At 42.0% G+C, this 26,009-nt stretch overlaps 1 protein-coding gene across 9 annotated transcripts in view; it reads right to left on the minus strand.

Moving 5' to 3' along the window:
• atg16l1 (ATG16 autophagy related 16-like 1 (S. cerevisiae)) overlaps positions 1-26,009 on the minus strand; it is a 61,832-nt gene that overhangs the window by 26,318 nt on the left and 9,505 nt on the right. For 5 of the 9 annotated variants that reach the window (XM_048541684.2, XM_048541685.2, XM_048541688.2 and 2 more), the window contains exon 6: positions 21,592-24,622. In XM_048541684.2, coding sequence (XP_048397641.1) covers positions 23,635-24,622 — 988 coding nt within the window. In that variant the 3' untranslated portion in view covers positions 21,592-23,634. The other 4 variants (XM_048541683.1, XM_048541686.2, XM_048541690.2 and 1 more) reach the window with 4 other exon arrangements.

Raw genomic sequence — 26,009 nt, forward strand, 5'->3', positions numbered from 1 at the left:
AAATACCCATATTGAAACAGCAGAAATACATTTCAAGTAGGGCATGTGCAAACAACAGTGTACCTCGGGTGGGCTAGAATTGATCTGGGCATATTGTTTTCAGAACTAGGTGGTGAAATGCTGATGGGAAGGAATACCAATGATTTGTTACCATGGTGGGGAGAAACATGGAGAACGCCTGGACACTTTTCACGACAAGTGAAAAGTTAGTAAGCAAGAAAATCCACTAATGGCGAATAAAATTCAGGGACCTCTGCACCAGCAGACCCACTTAGCAAACTCTCATAAGGACACTGCCTTCAACGTGTTTCAGTGTCCCCTAGTTCAGACCCTCAGATGTGTCTCTGTGTTAAATTTAAAGTAGAACTTTACGATGAGCTACCATCCATCATTTTATATCTGGGACTGGGCCACGTACGTGGGGGGCCACTTTACCAGACTGTGATGCTGGTGAAGAGCTTTGATGTCTGCAATACTGAAAACTAAGGCATACTTGATCCCAGTGACCACACTCCAGGCATGGTGAGTGCAGCAAGGAGCCATTCACTTGCTGGGGCATCATGGTGGAGCTTGATCCTATCCTCGGCTGATCCAGGTACGGATTCTGGGGATGCAAAGGGATATGGGCACTAGAGCATTCCCTCATTTCCCAATCCTGCTGAGCGAGGATAGCAGAAAAATTCAAAATGCAAATAACAGCAGCTCCCTTCAGCTCAGACCAGGACAAAGACAAATTGCTGAAGAAACTCAGCTGGTCTGGTCACCATCTGTGGAGAAAAAGTAGAGTCAACATTTCAGGTCCCTGCTTTTGCTCCACAGATACAGCCAGACCTGAGTTTCTCCTGCAACTTCTGTTTTTTGTTTCAGATTTCCAGCATCCGCAGTTTGTTTGTTTTGGTCTGACCAGATGCAACTTGGAACTGATGCCTCTCCAGTTGGAATGAAATCAGTTCATTTACTCGATGCGGCTTGGTGCAGCTCACAAATCAATGGAATTTTAGGAAACTGCAAAAATATGGGTGGATCCACAAAGGGAGAGATACTTTCAGACTAATTTGTTTCCCTCAGTAAACAGATTGTTCTTTAAGTAAAACCACTATTACTGCTGAACAATTTCAATGCACAATTTCAATCTAAATTATGAGCATTGGGAACTTCAGTTCACAGAAGAAAAAATTTGATTAGTTGGATAACTTGTGATGAATGAGGGAGCAGTAACTGCATTTCTCAAGATTATTTAGAGATTTAACTGCAAAATAATTACTACCTATTGAATTATGGTACGTGTGACATAAAATCTCATTATATTAACTATTAAAGTAATTATTGAAGGATAAGTTGCAATGATTGAGCAGACAGAGTTTATCTATGCCAATAGGAGACTTTTGCTGGGTTTTTTTAATACTCCTGAAAATTTTCATTCTGGCATTTACGTAAGGTTAGCCTGGAAATACCCCAATGTCATCAAAAAATTACCAATTTTTTAAAAGAAGAAATGCACTGATCCTAAAGTTATGTTCAGGAAGGAAATCATTGTATTCTGTTCCCTGGAATCATGATAAATAGCCATCAGTACAGTTGCAGATTGTGCCTCTCTAATTATTCTGAACAGTCATTTCACCAGTAGCATAGTGTAATACAGCCACCTGAAAACGTATTGTTACATCACACATCTTCAACAGAAAAGCTGTGCCTCCTGACACTTCTAACAGAAAGTCCTGCACATATGTGAAACACAATGCCTGCTTAAAAGAAAACACCCAAAAAAAGTACCCAAATGAGCACAATAAATAAGCAAAAGGCATTAACTTTAGGGACACTGAGCAAAATCAGTTTTATGTGCACTCGGCGTGCTTTTAGATGTCAGCTGACATTCTTCAATATGAGCACAAATTAATTTAAGAGTTTGGTGCTTCGATCAATTTTTTTTTCTTAAGACACTTTTTTGCTGGCCCTAATCTGGTGGCCAATCCAAACATATCAGTCAAGACTGAATGAATGGAGTGTTTTTCAGAAATGGGTCACCAGATAGTCATCAGCAAGTCTAATATTCTAATAATTGTAAAATACCAACCACCAGCTGTTTAGAAATTAGTTGACTTAAAGATAATTTATGAACCTGGTACCCTTCCTGTCTTAGCTTGAGTCAATGCTACACTGGTCAGCACATTCAACACAGGGCAATCAAAACTGTTAAAGAAAATAGTGTATTGCAAACTTAAAAACAACATTTTTCTGAGAAAATGTTCCCACCTGGAGGTTCTGTGTGTACCTCGCACAGGTGATGTTTCTCCAGATGCATCAGGTCCTTCTTCACCCAACACCTCGATATCATCATCTCTAGGAAAAGCAGATAATAGGAACAGAGCATATGACATTCACTCCATCCCACGACAGACAAATATAACTGGCCCTGCAGAGCAGAAACTCACTCCAAAAGCTGGGGGCACAGTTCTGTACAAACATTTCTTAGGAGGAATACTGATTGCACAGGGCCGGTTTGGTACACTGCTGGTTATGTTCTGGATTACTGCAAATATCAGAATGAAACACTGCATGAGACTGAATGCTCATGCGCTAACAAAGACTTACTGCAATAGAAGGAACTCACGGATCAATATTCAATGGTTCTTTAGCAGCCTCTGCAAGATCCTTTTTCAGCTTTGCCTGCCGTCTCCTGAGAGGTGAAAAAGACCCAAGATTAAAAGAAGCTTGTCACTTGTTTTCTTCATGTCTATCTGAGCCATGCACATAGTTGTCAACTTCAAAGTAGCTTTCACTTTCAACAAAAATTCAGGAGAAGGTTAACAGTCTAGGTAGTAGGTCCAAGTTTAACAGAAATTGAAGGAACTAAATTGAAAAGATGCATTGCTTAACTTGACCCAATTTCTCAATAAGAAAGTCAAACCAAGTACTTATTTAGCTCTAAAGCAAATCAAGGGCAAATCCTCACACAATAATCCTTATATTAGAGTCACACCATCTGTTCCATTGATGTTAGCTCTAAAAATGTTCCTTGTAAATAACACAGGATATGGATGAACTGTGTCATACAACTGGCCCCTCCATAACTAAGCCTGTTCAAATATTCTCTTGTGCAGCAAGCTAGAGAAACACCCAACTGATTTCTCCTTGCAGGCCCCAGTTATGGCACAGAACCCAGCTCAAATAATTACTCGGAAAGGTCAGCACAGAACCAGATCTCGGGGACAGTAGGCTGTCAACCTTCCCCCTGTAAGTCAGTCTCTTCAGAGGTTATTCACTCATTAGTACTTCATAATTCTAATACCCTGATTTCCAGAATGGGCTCTTATTCTTCTCTGTCCTTTACCAGTTTTTGTTTTAAATTCTCAACACAGTGTCTCTTATGTTAAAAGCAACAGAATTGATAGAATAATGAAAGGCAATACTACAGTACCTTGGTGCCCTGGTACACACAGCTTGACAAGAACATACAAACTCTCAAACTTGATGCTTGCATATACAATAAAACATTATTCTTCACAGAAAAACTGATTAAATATGCAGAATACCTATACAATTTGTACCTAGGGTATTCTACGACAGGAGAATGTGGCAGAGCCTCAAGTTACAGATAACAAGGTATTTGCTGTTTCTTTGCAGCTTGGAAGCCAGATACAAACCAATACAAAAGGTCCCAGTTAATTTCATAGTAGTCAAGACCATCTAGCACCATTCTGAACTTTATATAGTTAACAGAAATGAAATAGAAGCTTGTAACACAAAGGGATTTGGGGGTACTTGTGCACAAAAGACAGAAATCTAGCACACAGATGCAGCACAGAATCAGGAAGGGTCATGTAATGTTGGCCCTTATTTCAAGGGGGGTTGGAGTATAAGAGTATGGCAGTATGAGGTGTTGGTGAGGCCACATCTAGAGTACCGACAGCAGTCTGGTCCCCTTTTTTTTTAAGGAAATTCAGTGATGGCCCACCAGGACGATCCTGGGTATGGAGTTATTGAATGATGAGGAACAGTTGAACAGGTTAAGACTTTGCCCATGGGTTTCGGAAGAATGAGAGGTGATTGCATTGAAACATACAGGATTTTCAAGGGGCTTGATAGGATAAATGCTGAGAAGATGCTTTCCCTCTTGGGAGTGTCTAGGACCAGAGGGCATAGTTTCAAATTAAGGGGCACCAATTTAAGACTGATATGAGGTGAAATTTCTTCTCTCAGAGGATTGAATACCTTACCACAGAAAGCTGTGGGGGCAGAATCCATGTGTCTATTTAAGGCTGAGATCAGTGGTAAAAATCAAAGGTTATGGGGAAAGGGCAGGAGAAATGAATGAAGGGCATCAGATCAGCAATAATCATATCGATTGGCTAAGCAGGGTTAAGGAATTGAAAGACCTATTCCTGCTTCCATTTCTCATTCTTGTAGTATGCACTGTACCATAACATAACAGTAGAAGGGCTTTTCACATTGAACCAGGTCATGGGATGTACAGGTGAACTCAAAAAATCTGGTCAGCTGTGTGCTGGCCACAGAAAACCAAAAAGTCATGGAAGTTATCAGAAGAAATGCAGTGACATTCCATGAGCAGAGGTGCCAGTTATTCAACCTCATCTGGCCAACAATGACTAGTCCACGCTATAAAACTGACCCTTAAATATGCTCTGAATTGGTCTGTATTTGGATGCATTGAGCCATATTGCAATAGTATGAGTACTGCCCATAAACAGAGAGCAAATCAATTAAAAATGCAAGCCTGTGTTACCTCTTGGTACTGGCTCATACTAATGAGATAACATTTACCATCTACACAAAGCCATAAACTTTAACTGACAAAACCATACCAAGTATCCTTCTCATTTTCTGCATTCAACCGATTAGCCTCTTGTGCTTTCTCAGCCATCCACCGTGAGATTAGTTCTCGGTTTTCATCAGAGGTTTTCCGCAGTTTCTCTTCAAGAGCAGTGAAGGTGATCTGGAGGGCATCATATTCATCCTTCAGAGTCTGGTTGGCTTGCTCCAGCTCCTGGAGCTTGTTTCTCAGCTCCTGGCAATCGTTACTCAGTTGTTGTATTTGCTTCTCATATTCCATCATCCTTTAAAAAATATATATAGGCTGGGCAGAGACAAAGCTCACAACGTGACAAAGCAAAAGGTTTTAAAGAAGGCAGTAAGCACAGAAGCAAGTTTTTGATCAAAAGAGCCACCCCATCATCTTTAATTAATTCAATAGTCTGTGCCAACTCCAAAATCCAAATCTAGTATCTTCAAAATGCTCGTTGCACTATTCCAGGACATATCAAAGCCAACAGATCCAAGAACTAGATGCTCTTTCGTACCTTCTTCAGTATTTTAATAGTTAATTCTGTAACTGGCCAAATCTCTTTCTGCCAAGTTATCTGATCTTAGACATGACTGGTCTTAACATCCAAACCAGAGGAGGATAACTGAATCAGTCAGTTTTCTGGCTCCTGATCTCTAACTTTATAGCAGGCCTTACTGAGTAACGCACAGATGCTGTTAGATGACAAAAATCAGGCTCATGTGTCTCACTTGCAATGCTTATATGGCACGCTGGTACTTACAAACCACACAGGACAGAATCAGATAAAGGTCAGGGCTATACCTCCAAATCCTTGCTGAATGCCACTTACTTTGATTCATTTGCATGGATTTCTTTGTCCTTTTGCTGCAACTGGCTATTGAGTTCAATCACATTTTGGGCAAGCTGACGAAGGAACATAAACAAAGGTGAGGAAGAAAATTAATACATACTTAAATACAGTGTACGCCTCCTGCTAACACAGAGCAGTTTAACCAAAGGAACATTCAAATAGGGAAGGGTATCCTGATACCATTTATTTGGAACTTTTACAAGGTCTTAAAAACATCATTTAACACATCATTCAGAGGAGCTGCAGCAGGGTCAGACTCAGAGTCAGGCTCACGTAGCCCATGACAATAAGCAGAACAGGCAATTCTTTTTTGTTCCACACATATGTACACACCTCTCCTCGTTTCTTGTGGAGTTCCGTGAGTTCCTCCTGGTGGTGAATCCGCATCTGGGCAATTTCATGTGCTGTCTCATTACGTGCACCATCAGAACCTGGGCTAGAGCACCAAGAAAACACTTTAGTGCAGAATTTTTAAAAAAAGCATAATTCTCACTGTCGCAAACTTCTTTCCCATCAACCAAAATGCCCCATTTTTATTGGGACACCAGTTCCTTGCATGCTGTTTGGCTGTTTCCCAATGACAGCCAAGTAAAGTGGCTTTTATTCAGCTAAAAGCCAAGGCAGTAAGTGCCAACAAGGTCTTTGATCAAGGGGACTGTCGTAGTGGGGAATCTCAGTCTGACCTGATCTGTCCTTGCCACCTGATGCATTAACCATACAGCAATAAGGATCAGGAATGTTGCCTCTTTCTCCTCCCACCAATGGCCAGGGAACAATAGCCATGTGCAGTGTTCCCTATTGGTCAAAATTGCTCAATACGACACAGTCTAATTTCACAATCCAGCTGAGTCACAGAGAATAGACATCCATGGAATAATATACGATTCACCAATAAAGCAGCACACTTCAAAATTTATCAGAATCACACTGAAATAATTGACAACACTGGTCAATTTCTATACACTTCTGAAGGAAGAGCAGCCGCAAGAGTCACCCAAAGTTTAACTATTTTGTCAGAGAACTTCGATCTTCCTTAGATCTATTCACACTCACTTAGCAAACAGTCATACAGCAAAGCCCATGAGGATGCACAGCTATACTAAACAGAAGAAGCAATTAGAGACCTTCAAGCATGGAGAGTAAAGTTTGTGATGGATGGGGGCAGGTGGTAGTTATAACAAACCGCTGCAGATAAGTTACATATTGGTTATCTATTTTCTGTACAATCTCAACAATTAATAGCTATATTTAAATATTTAGGTTGATAAACCTGAAAGCACCTCATATGAATGTTTCAGACACTGAGCTAATGGAACAGATATTAGGATGGGTCAGTAAAACTCTGGTCAAAGAGGAAGTTTCTGAAAAGAATCTTAAAAGGAGAGAAAACGGAGAGGCTTAGGCATTTGCAAATAGCGGAGCAAAATAATTACACAAGGGGTCAAACTGAATGAAAGGAAAACTGTTTCAAGGTTGATGGGCTGGAAAAGGTTAAAGACAAACAAGGTCATAGATGGTTTAAGAATTAAGGTGCTAATGGATGAAAAACCAACAAACAAATGGTTGATGGATGAAGATGGTTTGCTTCAGGATACAACAGAGGCAGCAAAATTTTATATGAACTTAAATTGGTGAAAAATTGCTTTTGTAATGAGAGATGAGTATTGACACCACATCAGCAGTAATGCTCCAGCTCTCTTTCAAAACGTTATCACAGAATCTTTCAAATCCATTTCGGAGATGATTGGGCCTGAATTTAACATCTCATCTGAAAGACAGCAGTGTGTAGGACATGAATCCATGACATTCTGACTGTCAGGTGACCAACTTCCCACTAAGCCATGGCTTAGAGACATGCGAAAGCAACAGAATTGCACGTTCTACAGAATTACGCACAATCAGCTGCAGTTGTATAACATCAGCAGGATGCACCGCAGCGGCTGAGAAAGGCTCCCTCAACAAACCTTCCAAACTTTGTCCCAAGAAATAGATGCATTTTCCGCAACGTAATTCATGGAGCCTCCTGCACAGAAACAACTGTCATCCTGCTTATTACTTGGTCAGATTCCTGAGACTAAACTCAGTCACCCTTGATATGCTTTTCCATAAGGACTGCAGAATTTCATGATGTCCTTCAGAAGGACAATAAACTTTGGCACGACCAGTAATGCTCCCATGCCACAAAGAAATGAAACAAAAAGTTGAGAACATCCCTATGGATGTGGCAATTGGACCCAGCATCTCAACCCATGATTTTCCAGCAGCTTATTTTCTGGGGTTCTTCCCAAACCGTCTTTAGTAGCAGTGTCTCCACTGCAATTTGTCATGCTCTCAGCAGTTACAGGATAAAAAACAAAGGACTGAGACTAACTAGATAGCTCTTTCGAACTGCTGAAACAGGCATGATGAGCCAAGCTTCCATTTTTTGAATATCTTATTACTCTACAGAGGGAATGATTCATGGCAAAGAGAGGTAGAGGATGATGATAATGAGTATTATATGCTACTACAATCTGTTGGGGGTTTCCAGGCAGTTGGCTTGAGGGACAGTAAACAGAAAATGTGAGCACTTACACATGCTACATACCTAACGTCTTGTCGGTTGTAAAGGTCATATTTCTCCCCCTGAAACCTCTCAGCTAGGACAGTCTGCAGGTCAGACTTCTCCAGGAGCTTATTATCTGTGAAGACCAAACATTGAATAGGTGAAAACCCACACACACAAAAATCAAAACTAGCACATGCTGAAAATCCTGAAATGAAAAAAAACAGAAACAATAAACACTCAGGAGGTCAGGCAATGGCAAGACAGAGTTAATGGTTCAGATTGACAATGAAAGGTGATCCATAAATGTGAATTTTATTGAGTTTTGTTTGAGCCTTGCTTAAATAACATGGGCTCACCAAAAATTAAGGAATTTTCCATCTCAAGCAGTTTCAATGATCCCACCATGAACTAGATTTCTACTGTCCACATGCAGCTCAAACAGAAAGTTTACAGACTGCAAACAGGAATCTTTTCAACACTTCTAAAAGTGTGGGAATAGCTGACTGAAACACTGAATACAGTGGGCATTAACTACAAATGGTACAGACTGGGCAAGTGGATGCACACAGCAAGAATATCATTTTGAATTGATGTACATGTTAACTCATCAATTTAAAATCACAAATAAATGCAAAATATTGCAGAAGCAGTAAAATAATAGATAATAAAATGTGAGGCTGGATGAACACAGCAGGCCCAGCAGCATCTCAGGAGCACAAAAGCTGATGTTTCGGGCCTAGACCCTTCTTCAGAAATAGTGGAGGGGAAGAGGGTTCTGAAATAAATAGGGAGAGAGGGGGAGGTGGATAGAAGATGGACAGAGGAGAAGATACGTGGAGAGGAGACAGACAAGTTAAAGAGGCAGGGATGGAGCCAGTAAAGGTGAGTGTAGGTGGGGGCGTGGGAAGGGGATAGATCAGTCCAGGGAGGACAGACAGGTCAAGGGAGCAGGATGAGGTCAGTAGGTAGGTCAGAACCCTCTTCCCCGCCACCATTTCTGAAGGAGGGTCTAGGCCCGAAACGTCAGCTTTTGTGCTCCTGAGATGCTGCTGGGCCTGCTGTGTTCATCCAGCCTCACATTTCATTATCTTGGATTCTCCAGCATCTGCAGTTCCCGTTATCACAGAAGCAGTAAAATGCTGGACAAACTCAGCATCTCTAGCAGTACTGTGGCGAGAGAAACAGGGTTATTTTTTTGAGTCAAAAGATTCTTCTTTAGAAATGAAAGGAACTGGGAAATGACACTTTTATGCTGTTGACAAAGGGAGAGGAGGAGCAAGTAGTTGTTGGTGGTGTAGATGCCCAGAAGAAAAGACAAAGGGAATGTTAATAGAGGTAAAAGAAAGGTGAATATGTAAATGTGGCAAAAATGGAGGTAATAATGGGGAACAGGGCAGCTCCACTGACAGCAAAGCAACAAAACAAACAAGACTTGGGAAGATGGCAATCAAAATGAATGCATAGACTGTTGGGGTGGAAAGTGAGCAAAAGGGGAACCCTATCATCATTCTGTGTTGGAGGAGAAGGGGTGAGGACAGAAGGGTGGGGAATGGATCAGATACAGCTGACTACTGTGTGACAGCACGCCAGAGGAGTGAAAGAGCTACACTGCGCTAGTGTATCCCCTCATTGTCCAAACTGCCATTCTCTACATTCAGAGGATCATTCTACATCACTTCCACCTCATCCAGCAAGATCCCATCTTTGCCTCTCATCCAATGTCAGCATTCCACAGGGACCATTCACTTCACAACACTCTGATCCACTCCTAACATTTTCTCACGTGCCTATGGCACCTTCACGTAATTACAGAATATGCAACATTTTCCTTTATACCTCCTCCCTCCTCACTATCCAAGCTTCCAAACATACCTTCCAGCTGCTTACTTGTTCTTAGAGTCACACAGCATTGGGCTCTTTGGTCCAACCAGTCCATGCCGATTACAATTCCAAACTAATCTAGTCCCACCTGACCACTCCTGGCCCATGTCTCTCCAAGCCTTTCCAAGTCATGTGCATATCCAAATGTCTTTTAAACACTGTAATTGTATCCACATTCACCATTTCCTCAGGAGGTTCATTTCACACATCAATCACCCCACGTAAAATATTTGCCCCCATGTCTTTATTAACATCTTTCCCCTTTCACCTTAAAAATTTGCCTCCTTGCCTTGAAATCCCCCATCCCAGGGAAGACAACTGCCATTAACTCTATCTATACCCTTCATTATTTTATAAACTTCCACAAGGTTGCTTTCAATATCCTATACTCCAGTGAAAAAAGGCCCACCCTATTCAGCCTTTCCTTTCAACCCAAACTGTCCATACCCAGCATCATCCTGCTAATTCTGTTCTGAACCCTCTCCAGCTTAATAATATCTTACTTACAACTGAGCAAATAGAACTGGATGCAATATTCTAGAAGAGGCCTCACCAATATCCTGTACGACTTCAACATGACTTCCCAACCTCTAAGCTCAAAGGACTATGCAACGAAAGTGTGCCAAACTTCAAAGAATTATGCACCTCCACCCATTGGTCCCTCTATGCTCCAACACTACCCAAGGCCCTACCATTAACTGTATAAGCCTTACCCTATTTTGTTGTTAAAAAAATGCAATACCTTGCATTTATCCAGATTGGGCAGTAAAATGGCAGATGGAGTTAATTGACCTAGTTGGTCAAAATCCCTTCATAATCTTAGTAAACCTTCTTCACTGTCTACTTCACCACCAATTCTGCTGCCATCCACGAATTTACTTACCACGTCTTCTATATTGTCATCCAAATCAATTATACAAATGGCAACAGGACCCAGAACTGATCCCTGTGCAACAACACTAGAGACAGACCTCCAATCTGAAAAGCAATCCCTCACCAACACATTCCGTCTTTTGCTGTCAAGCCAATTATGTATCCAATTGGCATACCCACGCTGACTCCCATGTGATCTAACTTTATTAATTAGTTTACCATGCAGAACCTTGTCAAAGGCTTTACTCAAGTCCAAGTAAACAACATTTACTGCTCTATCCTCATCAACCTTTTTGGTAACTTCATCAAAAAAACTCAAACAAGTTTGACAGACACAATTTTCCTCACACAAAACCATGCTGACTATCCCTAACCAATTCTACCCCCCTCTAAATGTCCATTAGTCCTATCTTTTATAATCACCTCCAACAATTTACCCACAACTGAGGTCAGACTCCCTTTCAAACTATTTTACAATATTCGCTGCTCACAACATGGTCTCCTTTACCGTAGCAAGATCAATTACAGATAGGATGACCACTTTGTACAACACAACCACTGATAACAGCAAAGACTCTGATCAGCAAAGACACCAAATCTTCTCAAAACTCACTAAAGACTCTGATCTTTCAATTGCTTGCCTTTTCAACAAACCACCTTGCTCCATGCTAACATTTCCATTGCAGGTCAAATGCAGTCTTGCAATAAAGCTCAATGCAACTGGAGGAGCAACATCGCATTTACCACATTAACTTTTACAGCACTCAACATGAAGCTCAACAATTTCAAACATAGATCAAAGGCTCACAAGGTCAGAAATATTCAAGAATTTGCACATACAAAGCAGCATTTAGTGTAGTAGAGTATAGGAAGGTATATCACCTTTAGAAGGTAAGACCAAGTCCCTGTGCGAGGTAGGGAAGATGTGAGACCACGGTAATGAAGACAGTTTTATAGAGATTTTGAAGGTGGAGAATATTACATTGCAAAATTTGTGCTGCACATTCTGGGAACGGATAGGGTCAAAAAAAATCAAAAGTACTGGTTAATGGAAGAAGTATCACACAATACTACTTTAATGGACAGAGCAGAGAAAGATTTATTGCGTCTGGTGGGAATTAAACTCAATGCTGCTACATTACTGTACAAAAGCAAAAATGTATGTCTGTTGCCTCAGAAAGCTATTAACAGTTTCGGTTTGAAGCAACAGTATAATCCTGAGTCATTGTTCCACATTATATTACGGGTTTGATCTGATACAATTTTGGAAATTAAATAATCAAATTAGCAAAGATTGTCTTATCACGTGCAAGTTAGTAAATTTCAATGGCCAGTTGAACACAGTCTCAGGAAGAATATTGAACATTCCCATGAGTAAAGTATTCTGGTTAGTGTTCACAGCACTAGTGACACAGGTTCGAATCAAGCCTCAAGTAACTGTCCATCCAGAGCTTGCACATTCTCCGTGTCTGCGTGGGTTTCCTCTGGGTGCTCTGGTTTCTTCCCGCAGTCCAAAGATGTGCGGGTTAGGTGGATTGGCCATACAAACACAAGGTTACAAAGATTTTTTTGAAATGTGGTGGGGGGTTATCTGGATGGGATGCTCTTCAGAGAGTTGGTTTGGACTCGGGCCAAATGGCCTGCTTCTGCATTGTATGGATTCTGATTCTGTATGATATGGTGCAATGCCAGACAATGTTAATCTTCCACATTGTTACAATCGGATGCCCAGAGTATTATACCACAGGTGAAGGCCCTAACAGAGACAACAGAAAAGCAAAAGCAAGTAAAAGAAAATGCAAGATTGACAAAGTGAACATTATTCAAGTGTAACACAGAGCTGGAGTGGTAAGGGTAACAGCACTAACCTGCTCAGGTTCACACAGCACATGCGAACATATGCAAGATTGTGAAAGTTGGTGGGCTGAGCAGTCAAACTGTACAGTGGGGAAGGGAGGGTATTTGGCAAATAAGATGCTTTTAGGCCACATTAGTGCTTAATCCCTAAACTAACAGAAGTTCTAATTCCACATCCTTTGGCTGCTTCCTTATCTCAAGTTGTAAATATTGTCTCCAAACAAAAATTTCTCACCATGGTGTTTCACTCCATTGAAACAGATTCACCACATAACTTCCGAATAGAATTGTCTCAGATTTTGAAAATGGGCCCAATACCAGATTGCTAATCACAACCTCTCCATTTAAGTTGCGCACATCATCTCTATACGCTGCATTTAAACAGACTTAATGTTTTTAAGAAGCTCTTTCCTACTGCTCTGAGTATAATAAGTAACACTGCAGCATTCGATTCCTGCCTCCTGCCTTTATGTTATTTTGTGGATACCATGGAAACTTTCTACGGTCCCCTATTTGAGAACCACAATGTTACACCAACTCAGTCTTCCCAGGTTGCCAAACTTAATACCACACTTTCATTCTACTCCATGGATCTGTAAAATGAATGCTCAATATCACCTAAGCAAACTTTGTAATTTGCCTCAGGAACACAAACTGGAAAAGCTCAACAGGTCTGACAACATCGGAGAAGAAAAAAACAGAACGTTTTGGGTCCATTGACCCTTCCTTAGTTTAGAACAGTTCTGAGGAAGGGTCACCGGACCCAAAGCGTTAACTCCGATTTTTTCTCCACAGATGCGGCCAGACCTGTTTGTTCATTTTCCAGCAATTTCTGTTTGTGTTCCTGATTTACGGCATCCACAGTTCTTTTGGTTTTTATTTTGTAATTTACCTCATCGTTCTTTGTTTTCACTTTAATAGTTATAGAATTAAGGAAGAACAAATAAATGCTAGCTAGCCAGCAAGGTCCACATCCCATGAACAAATTAACAAACAAATCAGAATGAATGCAGCAGAGTCGGTGTAAAATTCTGCCCTTCATGCTCATTTTATCTCTCGAGTGTCCTTTAAATTTGTTCCAATGTCCTGTTGTTTCTTGCAGTTCTGCTTATTTTCTCAAGTGCTATCAAGTTCACTTTTGAAAGGCACACTTAAATCAGGCGTGAATTTCATTTTCAGGCCATGACCTGTTCTCAGCACACTAAAAAACTGGCCTTCCTCCAATCTTGACTGTGTCTCGCCATTTCCATCACTAACTTAAATTTTACGATATTACGATCACTGTTCATTAAATTTTCCTCTACTGAATCCTGATGCACTTTCTCATTTTCCAAAACAAGGAAAGCCTCCTTTCCTGAGATAGTAGGAACTACAGATGCTGGAGAATCTGAAATAACAAGGTGTAGAGCTGGATGAACACAGCAGGCCAAGCAGGAGGGCTGACATTTTGGGCCTAGACCCTTCTTCAGTAATGGGGGAGGTGGCGGGGGTTCTGAAATAAATTAGGAGAGATGGGGAGGCGGATAGAAGATGGATAGAGAAGTTAGGTGGAGAGGAGACAGACAGGTCAAAGAGGCTGGGATGGAGCCAGTAAAGGTGAGTGTAGGTGGAAAGGTAGGGAGGAGATAGGTCAGTCAAGGGAGGACGGACAGGTTAAGGGGACGGGATGAGGTCAGTGGGTAGGAGAGGGGGTGGGGTTTGAGGTGGGAGGAGGGGATAGGTCGGAGGAAGGACAGGTTAGGGATGCGGGGACGAGCTGGGCTGGTCTGGGGATGTAGTGGGGCGAGGGGAGATTCTGAAACTTGTGAAGTCCACATTGATACCGCTGGACTTCAGGCTTCCCAAGCAGAATATGAGTTGCCGTTCCTGCAACCTTCGGGTAGCATCGTTGTGGCACTGCAGGAGGCCCAGAATGGACAGGTCACCTGTGGAATGGGAGGGGGAATTGAAACGGTTTGCGACTGCGAGGTGCAGTTGTTTAGGGTGAACCGAGCGTAGGTGTTCGGCAAAGCAGTCCCCAAGCTTTCGCTTGGTTTCCCCAATGTAGAGGAGGCCACAACAGGAACAGTGGATGCAGTATACCACATTATCAGATGTGCAGGTGAACATCTGCTTGATATGGAGTGTCTTCTTGGGACCTGGGATGGGGGTGAGGTGGACGGGCAGATGTAGCACTTCCTGCAGTTACAGGGAAAAGTGCTGCGTGTGGCGGGGCTAGAGGGGAGTGTGGAGCAGCCAAGGCAGTCACAGAACATCAACTCATATTCCCCTTGGGAACCCTGTATCCCAATGGTATCAATGTGGACTTCAAAAGCTTCAAAATCTCCCCTACCCTACCGCATCCCAAAACCAGCCCACTTGTCCCAGCCTTCCTCACCTGTCCTTCCTCTCACCTATCCCCTCCGCCCACCTCAAGCCGCACCTCCAACTCCTACCTACTAACCTCATCCCGCCCCCTTGACCTGTCTGTCCTACCTCCCCACCTATACTCACTTTACTGGCTCCATCCCTGCCTCTGACCGGTCTGTCTCTGCTCCGCCTATCTTCTCCTCTATCTGCCTCCCCCTCTCTCTGAACTTATTTCAGAACTCCCTTCCCCTCTCCCATTTCTGAAGAAGGGTCTAGGCCTGAAACGTCAGCCTTCCTGCTCGCCTGCTGTGTTCATCCAGCTCTACACCTTGTTACCTCAAAGCCTCCTTTCCCGCTGGGCAGAAACATACCGATTTTGAAAGTTTTATATTACCACCGTTCTAGTCTACGGGAATAACTGAAGTCTTTCATTGTCACTATGTCGCTTTGCTCGTCTAATTTAAATTGCAAATTTACTGCTCTGCATTTTCCCAACTAGTCAGAGACCCACAGCGTCAAAAACTAAACGAAGGGTTCAGACCGACTGTCTACGAGACGCGAGCATGAGGCCTGCATTGTAGGATTACGATACTATGATAATAGCAGAGAACCGGCTCAAAAAGAAGAACGGAGTCCTCAATACTCTTGGACACCAGGCTTTCAGGAAAGAGAGCGAAGTAAGGAAAGGACAGGCCGGGGGAGTGGGAGGGGGTATTATTTGGTGAAACATTACAATGCTGGAAAGGGGAGGATGCCCTAGAAGGGTCAAGGACGCAGTCTGTCTCTGAGCTTAGGGTCACCGGTCCTGAAACATTAACTGACCGCCCCCTCCCCAACACAGGTGCTGAGCTTTTCCAGCAACTTCTACTCTTGTTCCTGATTTACAGCATCCGCAGCTTTTTCGGTTTGTACACTATTTTATTTGGTTGGACACTGAAAACAAACAAGTGGCTGGCCCCGTGGAAGCCTGCAGGCTCAGGTTAACCTTTGCACCGACTCCCAGGGATGCTCAGATCCATGAAGGCAGACAGCAGCGCGCCCGTGGCGTCGGTTTAAGCCCAGGCCATGTGGATACTCCCGGGGTTCAGGGCCCCCATCCAGGCTCCCTTCCCCTTCTCTCAGGCCGAGGCCGCTTCGCACTCACACGCCTGGATCAGCTCCTCGAAGGCCTGACGCTGCAGGCGGTCCCGGTGCCGCAGCTGCTCGCTGATGTTTCTCCTCCAGGCGTGCGCCGCCGCTGCCATCTCTCTCACTGCCCGCCGGTCAAAGCCTCCCACGCCGGGGCCAGGGATGGTACCGTACACTCCCGCGGCCTAATGAAACTACACATGCGCAATCAGTAAGGCCGGGCTGTGCCGGATCCGTACGCTGCCATGTTTGATAGAGTCAGCAGTTGCCATGTTTGATAAAGGCACTGGCGAGCTGCAGCGGAGTGCTATGCTTTCTCTCATACAATTACTTCGCCCCTCAATTTGTGCACCATATTGAGCTTCCTCTCACTTCACTGACCTGTTCTTCCCTCATTCTGCACGATAAAGTTGGGCTCTTCTTCACTATAACAAGGTTAAGGGACAGCACAGTTAGTAGCACTCTGGTCTCTGCATCACTACGCTCTGGAATCAAATCGCACCCGAGGGCTTGAACACAAAGAAAAGGCTAATACTTTTCGTGCAATACAGTTGGAGCTATCATCACATAGTTGTGACCTTAAACCAATATGCTATCAGCCTCCTTCAACTAATGCAAAAGCTCCTATAGCAGTATGTTTCAAAGGCAATTATTCCCGTTGAGAGTGCCATATTTAGACCCTAATCAACATCATAAAGATAAGACTTCAGAGATTTTGTTGAAATCATATTGGCTGAAGGGTTTCCTACTTCAGTAAAGTGACTGTGCTTCAAAAAGAATAGTTGGATGGAAAGTGTTTCGTGATATACTGCGGACCTGAAAAGGACTCTTTAAATCATGTCTTTACTTTTAATGCTGTCTGCCAGGCAATGTTTAATATTATCCACAATTCTATGTAAAACATTTGCTCTTAAATTCTCTACTTGATCCATCAGTAACTCTAATCTGTGCTGCCTCATCTGGAACTCAGCCCCAACATGATAAATATTAAGTGAATATCAGTAAAGTTCTTCAATTCATCTTTAAATGGTGTCAAAAGACCTTTCAAATTCACTTGGACAGTGCAGCACTCCTCGGTGAGGTAAGGTCTAGGCACCGGAGTTAGGCTTGTAACTTTCCGACTGAGTCAGAAAAAAAGGAACAACAAGTTTTTTTTTAAAAAAGCTATCAAATTCATGAAATGGCTTAGTTCCACTTCATACTGGAAATGTATCAGGTTACTGTACTTAGGTAACCTGAAAAGCATTCACAATAAAGACAATTACAAATAAAATAAACTTAATATGCATTTTCACTGTGGAATATTCTTTTTAGCTAACCCTTCCTTAGCTATGATTAAATGATAAATGCACAAACAATATTGTGATCCTGAGAGAAAGGAAAAGCCAATACTTCCCCTAACTGAAGTACACTCAATTCAGTAATTCGATCTGATGAGGGATATTTCTATGTAACTATTTTCCAATCCAAAAGGTCAACTAAGTAAGGCCTAAATTTGCCTTACTAGTCCTTCTGATTCCTGCCCTTGGCCTGTCATTGGCTCAGCTGCATGTGTTTACATCGGATTATATCTATCCAGATTTACCATTCTAACATCTAATCCTGTTGTTGATCAGACATTCATCCGGCTTTTTAACACCTGTGAATCAACACATCATTAGTAGCATATCTCACAAACCCACCATCCCAAGAAGAAAATCTTTTCTTGTACATGTTCACGCTCCACAAAAGCCTCCTTCATCGAGTTATATTGGCAAAACCTATTCCTTTCTCCCTCATGCATTTACCATGATTCCCCTTAAAGGCATCCGTGCAAAGTGACTTAACTACTCCATGTGGTATAAAATTCCATATTTTAACTACTGTCTGTGTAAACAGTTCCCCTTGAATTCCAAATTGAATTTTTAGTGACTCTCTTAAATTTCTGATCCCTAGGTTTGGATTTCCCAACAAGTGGAAACATTTTAAAAGTTGTCTATTGACCTTTATAATCTATTAGATCATCTCTCGGTGTTCTCATTTTGCTCGAATATTGAAAGTACATAATTATCAGGTGAAATTGAAACAGACTTGTTCTCCCTGTTTAGTTTTTCATGATAATTGTGTCCTTTCAACACTTAGAAACCTGAAGCATGTCTCCTCCTTATAATGTCAGAATAACATAAAAGATGAGCAGATCTAAAAACCAGTCATTTGGACACATCCAGCATTGACAATATTGTACACACAATCATACCCTCTGCAAAAGCCTTTATAACCCAAACTGGTAATTGCAACACCAATTACTGCTAATGTCATTTCTGGAATTTGCAATGCTCAAGCTGGTGTCCTCAATTACTAGTTGAGTCAGCAACGTTATTTTACATCCATTAACATGGTAATAACTGACAACACGATTGGTCGGCTGCAAGAGTTTCTTGAGAGCAAGAGCCCGTCAAACATTGCCACCATATAAACATATTACTGACAGTCTCATGTACATGCATCATGCCAATATTGTTGAATTAGGGAGCACAAATAAAAGTTTTTTAAAAAATCAGTGCATCGGTAATACTTGTAACCAGTATTTTCAAGCAAGTGTTAATGTCATTTTAATGTTAATGTCAGCGTATGTGATTTTTTTTCATAATAGGGGTCTTGTTTCCGGTCTAAGCAGAGACTCATGTTGGTTGTTGTAATTGGCTGGATAGCCTGCTAATGCATTACCCAAGTGGCTATTTTAATTCCAAGTCAGTGAATGGTGACTGGCTGTTTCAACACAATCCACATTCTAATCGGTTGTTACAAGTCTGAACTACTTTCTGGTTATAAAAGGTTTACAGTTGAACTGTGCTGCCAAGCCAACAAAGGCCTGCAACAGATGTTTGCATAATTAGCGTTCTCTCACAATTTTCATGTTTGTGATTCAACAGAACCCTTCATAACTCTGGGTTCCATGTTAGGTTTATCTGGATATCAGTTGAGGGTTCAACAATCCTTTTTTTTTTGAGTTTCAAGAGTGATTTAAAGTATTAGTGGAAGCTTAACACTCAGCTGCTGCTCATCTGTTAACTTGCACCTATATAGGTTAGCCCCTTGTAATAAACTCAAATTGTAGCTTAGTCTGAAATTGCAAAAGGTCTTTTCCTGCCAAATACTTGAGACAAATACATAGTTCACTAAAACAACTGCTCATCCTGCTCCACACCAACTCATTCACTTCATGCTTGACAATTATAAGTTTTAGTTTGTCGTGTACAGTCCAGTAATTATGGAAGCTGATTGTTGTTGTGAACGTGCATATAATTATAGGAGGAAACCTGAGCTGCATCCCTGGCTGGGGACCTTCCGCGCAAATATGGCTTATTAAGTTCACCCAAAACATGCTTGACAGGCATTAGTTACGAGGAACAACAAGTCTGTCAACCAGATAGCCAACACAACTTCACCTACACATAAATGTATGAATGGGCAGAGAAGTAGGTTATTACCCCCTCAAGTCTGCTTTGCCATTTAATAAGATCATGGACTGTCTGACTGTGGCCTCAACCATATCCAAGTGCCTACCCTGATACCCTTCGCCTTCCCTGTTAGTAAAGAATCTATCAACTTCTGCCTTAAAAAATATTCAAAGGACAATGTTTCTAATGGTCTTTGGAAAGACAGTTCTGCAGACTCTCGACTATGAGTAAAAAATCATTGTTTCCCACTAAACTGGGAGGCCCTCGTATTTTTAAACTGTGTCACCAAGTATTTGTCTTTATCAAAGGAGATACATGCTTTCATTACCCACCTTATCAAGTCCCCTAAGGATCTCATATTTTCACGAATATCATCTCTCATTGTTTCAAACTACTATGGATATAGGCCCAATACATCCAACATTTCCTTGTCCTACGATTCAGTTGAAAACCCACTCTGAACCGCTAGTACAGTTATGAGAGAGCACCAAAACTGTATGTTATACATTTGGTGTGATCTCATCAATAACCAATACAACTGTCGCAAACCTTCCCTACATTTACATTTCATTCCTCTTGCAACAAATGACAAATTCCATTTCTTTTCCCAATTCTTTTCAATTACTGTATTAATATATGAACTCTTAATGATGCATGTGTCAGAATACCTGAATCTTCCTTACATCAGAGGTCTGCAAGTTTTCCCTTTTAAATAATATGCCTTTTTAATTCTTCCTACTAAAGTGAATACTTTCATATTTTATGATGCTGTACTCTGCCAAATTGTTGCCAACTCACTTAACCAATCTGCATCCCACACAGATCATTATGTTGTCCCTACAGCTTACTTTCCTACCTATCTTTGCGTAATCAGCAAATTTGGCAACAAGATATATTTGGTCCTGTCATCAGGAGTTGATGCTCCAGCAGTGATCTCTGGACACTTTGCTTGCTTACATCTTGCCAACCTGGCAGTGATCCATTTATGCCTGCTCTCCATTTCCTGTTAGCTAACCAATCCTCTGCCCATGTTAGTATGTCATCCCCTACAACACAAGATCTTATTTTGTCTTGTGTAACAGTAACATTGCTATACTAATAGTTTCATTCGTTTAAATGGTTTTGGAATCAATGTTAAACCTCCCACTGTTCAAAATCTGAATCTTACTTCCTCAGCATCAACAGTTTTACACCAGCACTAACAAGAAATAATTTAAGAACATGCGGTTTACGGCAGGATTAAAACACTGTACTATTTTATTGTGTGAAGTAGAAACAGCACCAAACAAAGTTATATTACAATGCAGTGATAATGGGAACTGCAGATGCTGGAGAATCCAAGATAATGAAATGTCCAGGGAAGACGGACAGGTCAAGGAGGTGGGATGAGGTTAGTAGGTCGGAGATGGGGGTGCAACTTGGGGTGGGAGGAAGGGATGGGTGAGAGGAAGAACAGGTTAGGGAGGCGGGTGGAGGGGAAGAGCTGGGCTGATTGTGTGGTGCAGTGGGGGGAGGCCCAGTTCGTCCCCTCCCCCCACTGCACCACACAACCAGCCCAGCTCTTCCCCTCCACCCACTGCATCCCAAAACCAGTCCAACCTGTCTCTGCCTCCCTAACCTGTTCTTCCTTTCACCCATCCCTTCCTCCCACCCCAAGCCGCACCTCCATCTCCGACCTACTAACCTCATCCCACCTCCTTGACCTGTCCGTCTTCCCTGGACTGACCTATCCCCTCCCTACCTCCCCACCTATACTCTCCTCTCCACCTAACTTCTTTTCTCTCCATCTTCGGTCCGCCTCCCCCTCTCTCCCTATTTATTCCAGAACCCTCACCCCATCCCCCTCTCTGATGAAGGGTCTAGGCCCGAAACGTCAGCTTTTGTGCTCCTGAAATGCTGCTTGGCCTGCTGTGTTCATCCAGCCTCACATTTCATTATCTTATATTACAATGCAGTTTGCTTCACACCAGCTGAGACTATGCTATGCACTGTGAGATATTGTACTATTATTCTCTTTACTAACTCACTCACAAGAGTTCTATGTTTACTATACCGCGTTTCCATTCACTCATTCATAAAACCGCATTTTTGTAGTACATCTTACTTTTACAAGATAAACTAAACATCCTTCCATAACCATTACTGTTTCTTTACACCTTTCAATTCTTATCGACCCCAAGCTGCAAGCAGCATTCAGACCTCTTTCTGTATCAAAGGCTACCCCTGAATAAGTGTTAATACCGTAACCTGCTCAGAACAATGCCATCCCCATTACCATATCTCCGTAACTTACTCAAAACTGTAGAAAGATTACAATATTAATTAGCCCTCAGCAACCGTCTCTCGGGACCTGAATAGGTTGCAGAACAACAAACAGTTTCTTCCACTGGCATGTCCCTACAGTCTGCTGCTCTTCATCTCTTTGAATTTTCCTTATACGCTATCGCATTCCTATAACACTGTATTACTATTAATAACTTTTATTTAGGACTACCATCTTGTACTAACATATGGATTTATACTTTTTAAATACACATTAAATAGAGCCACTTAATGAGTAACAGCTGCCAATAACACCAATAGTAAATGGAATCTCACAACCCAGCTGTGGGAGAACAGATTAATATCCTGTATACTTTTGTTCAGTACACGTATAATTTCTCACTTACTTAGATCATATAGGTGTAACATTTTTACTGACATTACTAACTTTAAAGACAAAAGGACATACACCTCTTAATTATGCAAACTCAGAATGGACAGAATTTCTAATCCCATCAGGAGTAATAGTCAGTATTTCGCAAGGGCTTAAACCATCCCCTGTTTCCCCAGGACAGATGTCAGGCCAACTTGTGTACAAAACATACAACTATGTGACACCACAGTGCTAAAATTTTAATGTATGTAAAAACTTAATAAAAGAGGCTACTGTAAAACTGTATTTTAGATTCCATCGCTGCTTCGAACTGTGCTACTGCAGATGGCTCAATAAAGAGGCTATTTTCACCAACCACTGACCTCGGTCGTTATTGAACACAACCCCTCAGCACACTCTGGTATAATACTGTCAATGTCTCAGCCCTTGTAACAGTGGACTGATCCATTAAGCTGCAGTTGTGTGCTTTCAAATTCAGAATAATATCTGGCAGTTAAGACACACTACACAGTCTTTGGTACTGAATTGATTATCTGTTTTACGCCCTTAAAAACATTACACCCGGTCAACTTACTGATTCAATTGTACTAAACACTAAAATGCAGCCTCTACTGGACTCAGTTACTTTTTTATTATTGTAAATATAAAAAAGGATTCTCTAAATAAATTATCAGAGTTTTGTTTTCTAAGTAGTACAACATTTTTTTAATATTCTGACTGCTGTTCAGTATACAATATGTCTCATAAATATATAAAAATATTTGAGAAATCAGAAAGCACTAGGGATGCTCGACAGATCAGTGAAGTATCTTTCAGACGTTGATGTTATGACTGGGATCAAACAACAACAATTTTCACTTGTAGAGAGTCATTAAAGTAGTATAAGGTCCCAAGATGGTTCACTGGAGACTGACCAAACAAATTTAATGCCAAGTCACATAAAGAGGTAGGGGGTATTAAAATAGGTGGCAGTCAAAGAGGTATCCATTAAAAAATGTCTTCAATAGAAGAGACAGAGACAGAAGGTCCAGAGAAAGAGCTTGAGACCTTGGCATCTGAAGGCACAGCCACCCATCAGAAATGAAACATCTTTGCAGGACCCTGCTCTCTTGGCCTTTTGTTTTACAAGTTCCAAGAAAGGTCCCAACAGCCGGTAACCTTTACAATTTCAGCAATTTTCAGTTTCATTTCTGACAATCCAGCACTTTTTTAAAAACTTCTTTTGCATCTCAAACAAAACCCCAATGTCTACCTCAGGAAAGTTGCCACTGCAGTCTGCATGTCCCGTAGCATGCAAAGCATTGGCTCGTAAATTCCTGACGGTCCTTGCAATTGAAGCCAGTTTCCCAGCTTGTTCACACACTCTAGCACCTCATTGTTGGTGATGCCAGTGGCTAAGCTCGATGACATTACGTCAACCCCACACTCTTGCACTTTGGCCTCCAGGCGGGGCCTCTTAGATGTCACACAACTGTCCTCAGATTTGGGCTGCAGGCCAGACAACACCTCCTGTTTTGCTGGGAGCAACTGGGGACAGGAATTAGCTGACCCCAGATCACCCCCAAGGAATCCGGGACCCAGACAGATTGCTTGCTTTTTCAACTGGTCTCCGTGGTGCGGGTCAGCGCAGGGGGTCTGCTCCATGTTCCCATAGGCCCGATATAGCATTTGGATTGCATCGAGCAAGGTCACATTATGGCCAATATTGGTGACTCTGGCCTCGACCTCAGGTTTGTCAGGAGTCTGTCCACATGCCACAGAGCTATCACAGGCATGCCGGTCGTTGGAGTCCTTCTTAAAGACAATGTTGTTTCGTGCCTTCCATCGTGACAGCCACCCATCAGTCGGCTCAAAGTCATCGTGACGCAGCTCCTCCGCAAACTCCTTTGCTTTTGTCTTTAGCATGGGGCCGGAGATGCGGACTCCTTCAGCTACAGCATGCTGGAACCACAAGAGAAGGGCGTCTTCCACCTCAATGTCCTTCCCTTTCCTCTTCCTCTTGCGGTTGGGATTGGCATTCTGTCGCCATTCTTCCAGGATCCTCTCCCTGTTCTGGCTGATGCGTCCCACCTGGCTCTTGGAGATGTTGAACATCTTGGCCACCGAAGCATAGGAAGCTTTCGGGCCTTGCAAAGCTGCGACAACCTTCACCTTCTCAGCAAGTGGCAGGTCAGTGCGCTTGTGATTCGTGGGCATCACAGGCAAGTTTCCTATTCCTCCCAGGACAATAAATGGTCTGCCACAAAAAGAAGCAGCAGTGAGATTTTGTACAATGAAAAAGTACCTGAATAATGACAAAACATTACGGAACAAATTGCACAAGAAGGGATATTTGGATGCACTGCAAGAAACAGTTGAGGAAAAATAACAGCCAGGAGCTGGTATAATAGTAATGATACCAGACTAGTAATCCAGAAACCCAGGCTAATGCATTCTGAGAGCATGGATTCACATCTCACCGTGACAAATGATGAAATTTAAATTCAATAAAATCTGGAATTCAAAACTGGTCTAGTGGCAACCATTGTTGAAGGGTATATAAATACCATTTCATTCACTGATAAAGAAAATCTGCCATCCTTACCGTACATGTGACTCTAGACCCACAGCAATGTGCCTGCTTCTTAACTGCCCTCTAGGGCAACAAATACCAGCCTTGCCAGCGATGTCCACATGACATCCAAGAGTGAAAAGGAATAATTCCGACCTGGAGATTTCCTGTGTCACCAGTCACTTACTGATTCAGACTCTAGTATACCAGGCTGCTATGTTACAATGTAATGGCTTCAGCAAGGAATCGATGGACTAGAAATGAAAATAGAAAATTGCTAAAAATGCCACAGGTCAGGGAGAGAGAGATATAGGGTTAATCTTTGAAGTCATGGCCTTTCCTGATGACCTGCTGAGTATTTTCAGAAATTTTCATGTTCCCACTTAAGTTTTGGAGCATCTGCTGTATTCAGCTTTTCATTCAATGGATCAGGTTGCCCATCAGTAATTCAGCCAAACATAACAGGAGGCCACAATGTTCTTCAATGTGTATCAGAAGCCAAACCGGCAATATTCACAAAGCAGGTAATAACAAACAAAATGAGAACAGATAAGGTAAAACAGGGAGCTCTGATTAGCTGGCACAGAAGTGGTTTAAAGGATGAAAGGAATTGAGGAGTTCAATGTTTTCTGAGATCCTGGGAATGAATAAGTAAGAGAAGGTATCAGGGTTAATTCTATAACCATTGTGAAAATTATATGCAGAAACAGAGCACTGAACGGGGTTTCACTTGAGTGAGTACAAACAAAATAACAAGGAAACGGAAATAGAAACAAAGTGGTGAGAAAATCCAGAAGGATTGGAACGAGGATCTACAGTAGTTTGTTTTTAATAAGGAAAGGAAGGTGTACACCTGTAATATTTCACTCTTCAAATAAATGTAAATCTGAGTAAACACTGCCTCCAATATCATCCATCACCGATTAGCTTTTCGGTATAAAATGGTTGGAATACTAAGCTGTATTCTGGGCAGTGAGAATCAGGCAGAAGCAAGATCACACAAAGCAGCTGATCTCAATCAAAAATGAACAAAGAATTCAAGTCCAAAGGAGATTTGAACATCATTGCATTG

Source organism: Stegostoma tigrinum, chromosome 14 (assembly GCF_030684315.1).
Source record: "Stegostoma tigrinum isolate sSteTig4 chromosome 14, sSteTig4.hap1, whole genome shotgun sequence".
Taxonomy (NCBI): Eukaryota; Metazoa; Chordata; class Chondrichthyes; order Orectolobiformes; family Stegostomatidae; genus Stegostoma; species Stegostoma tigrinum.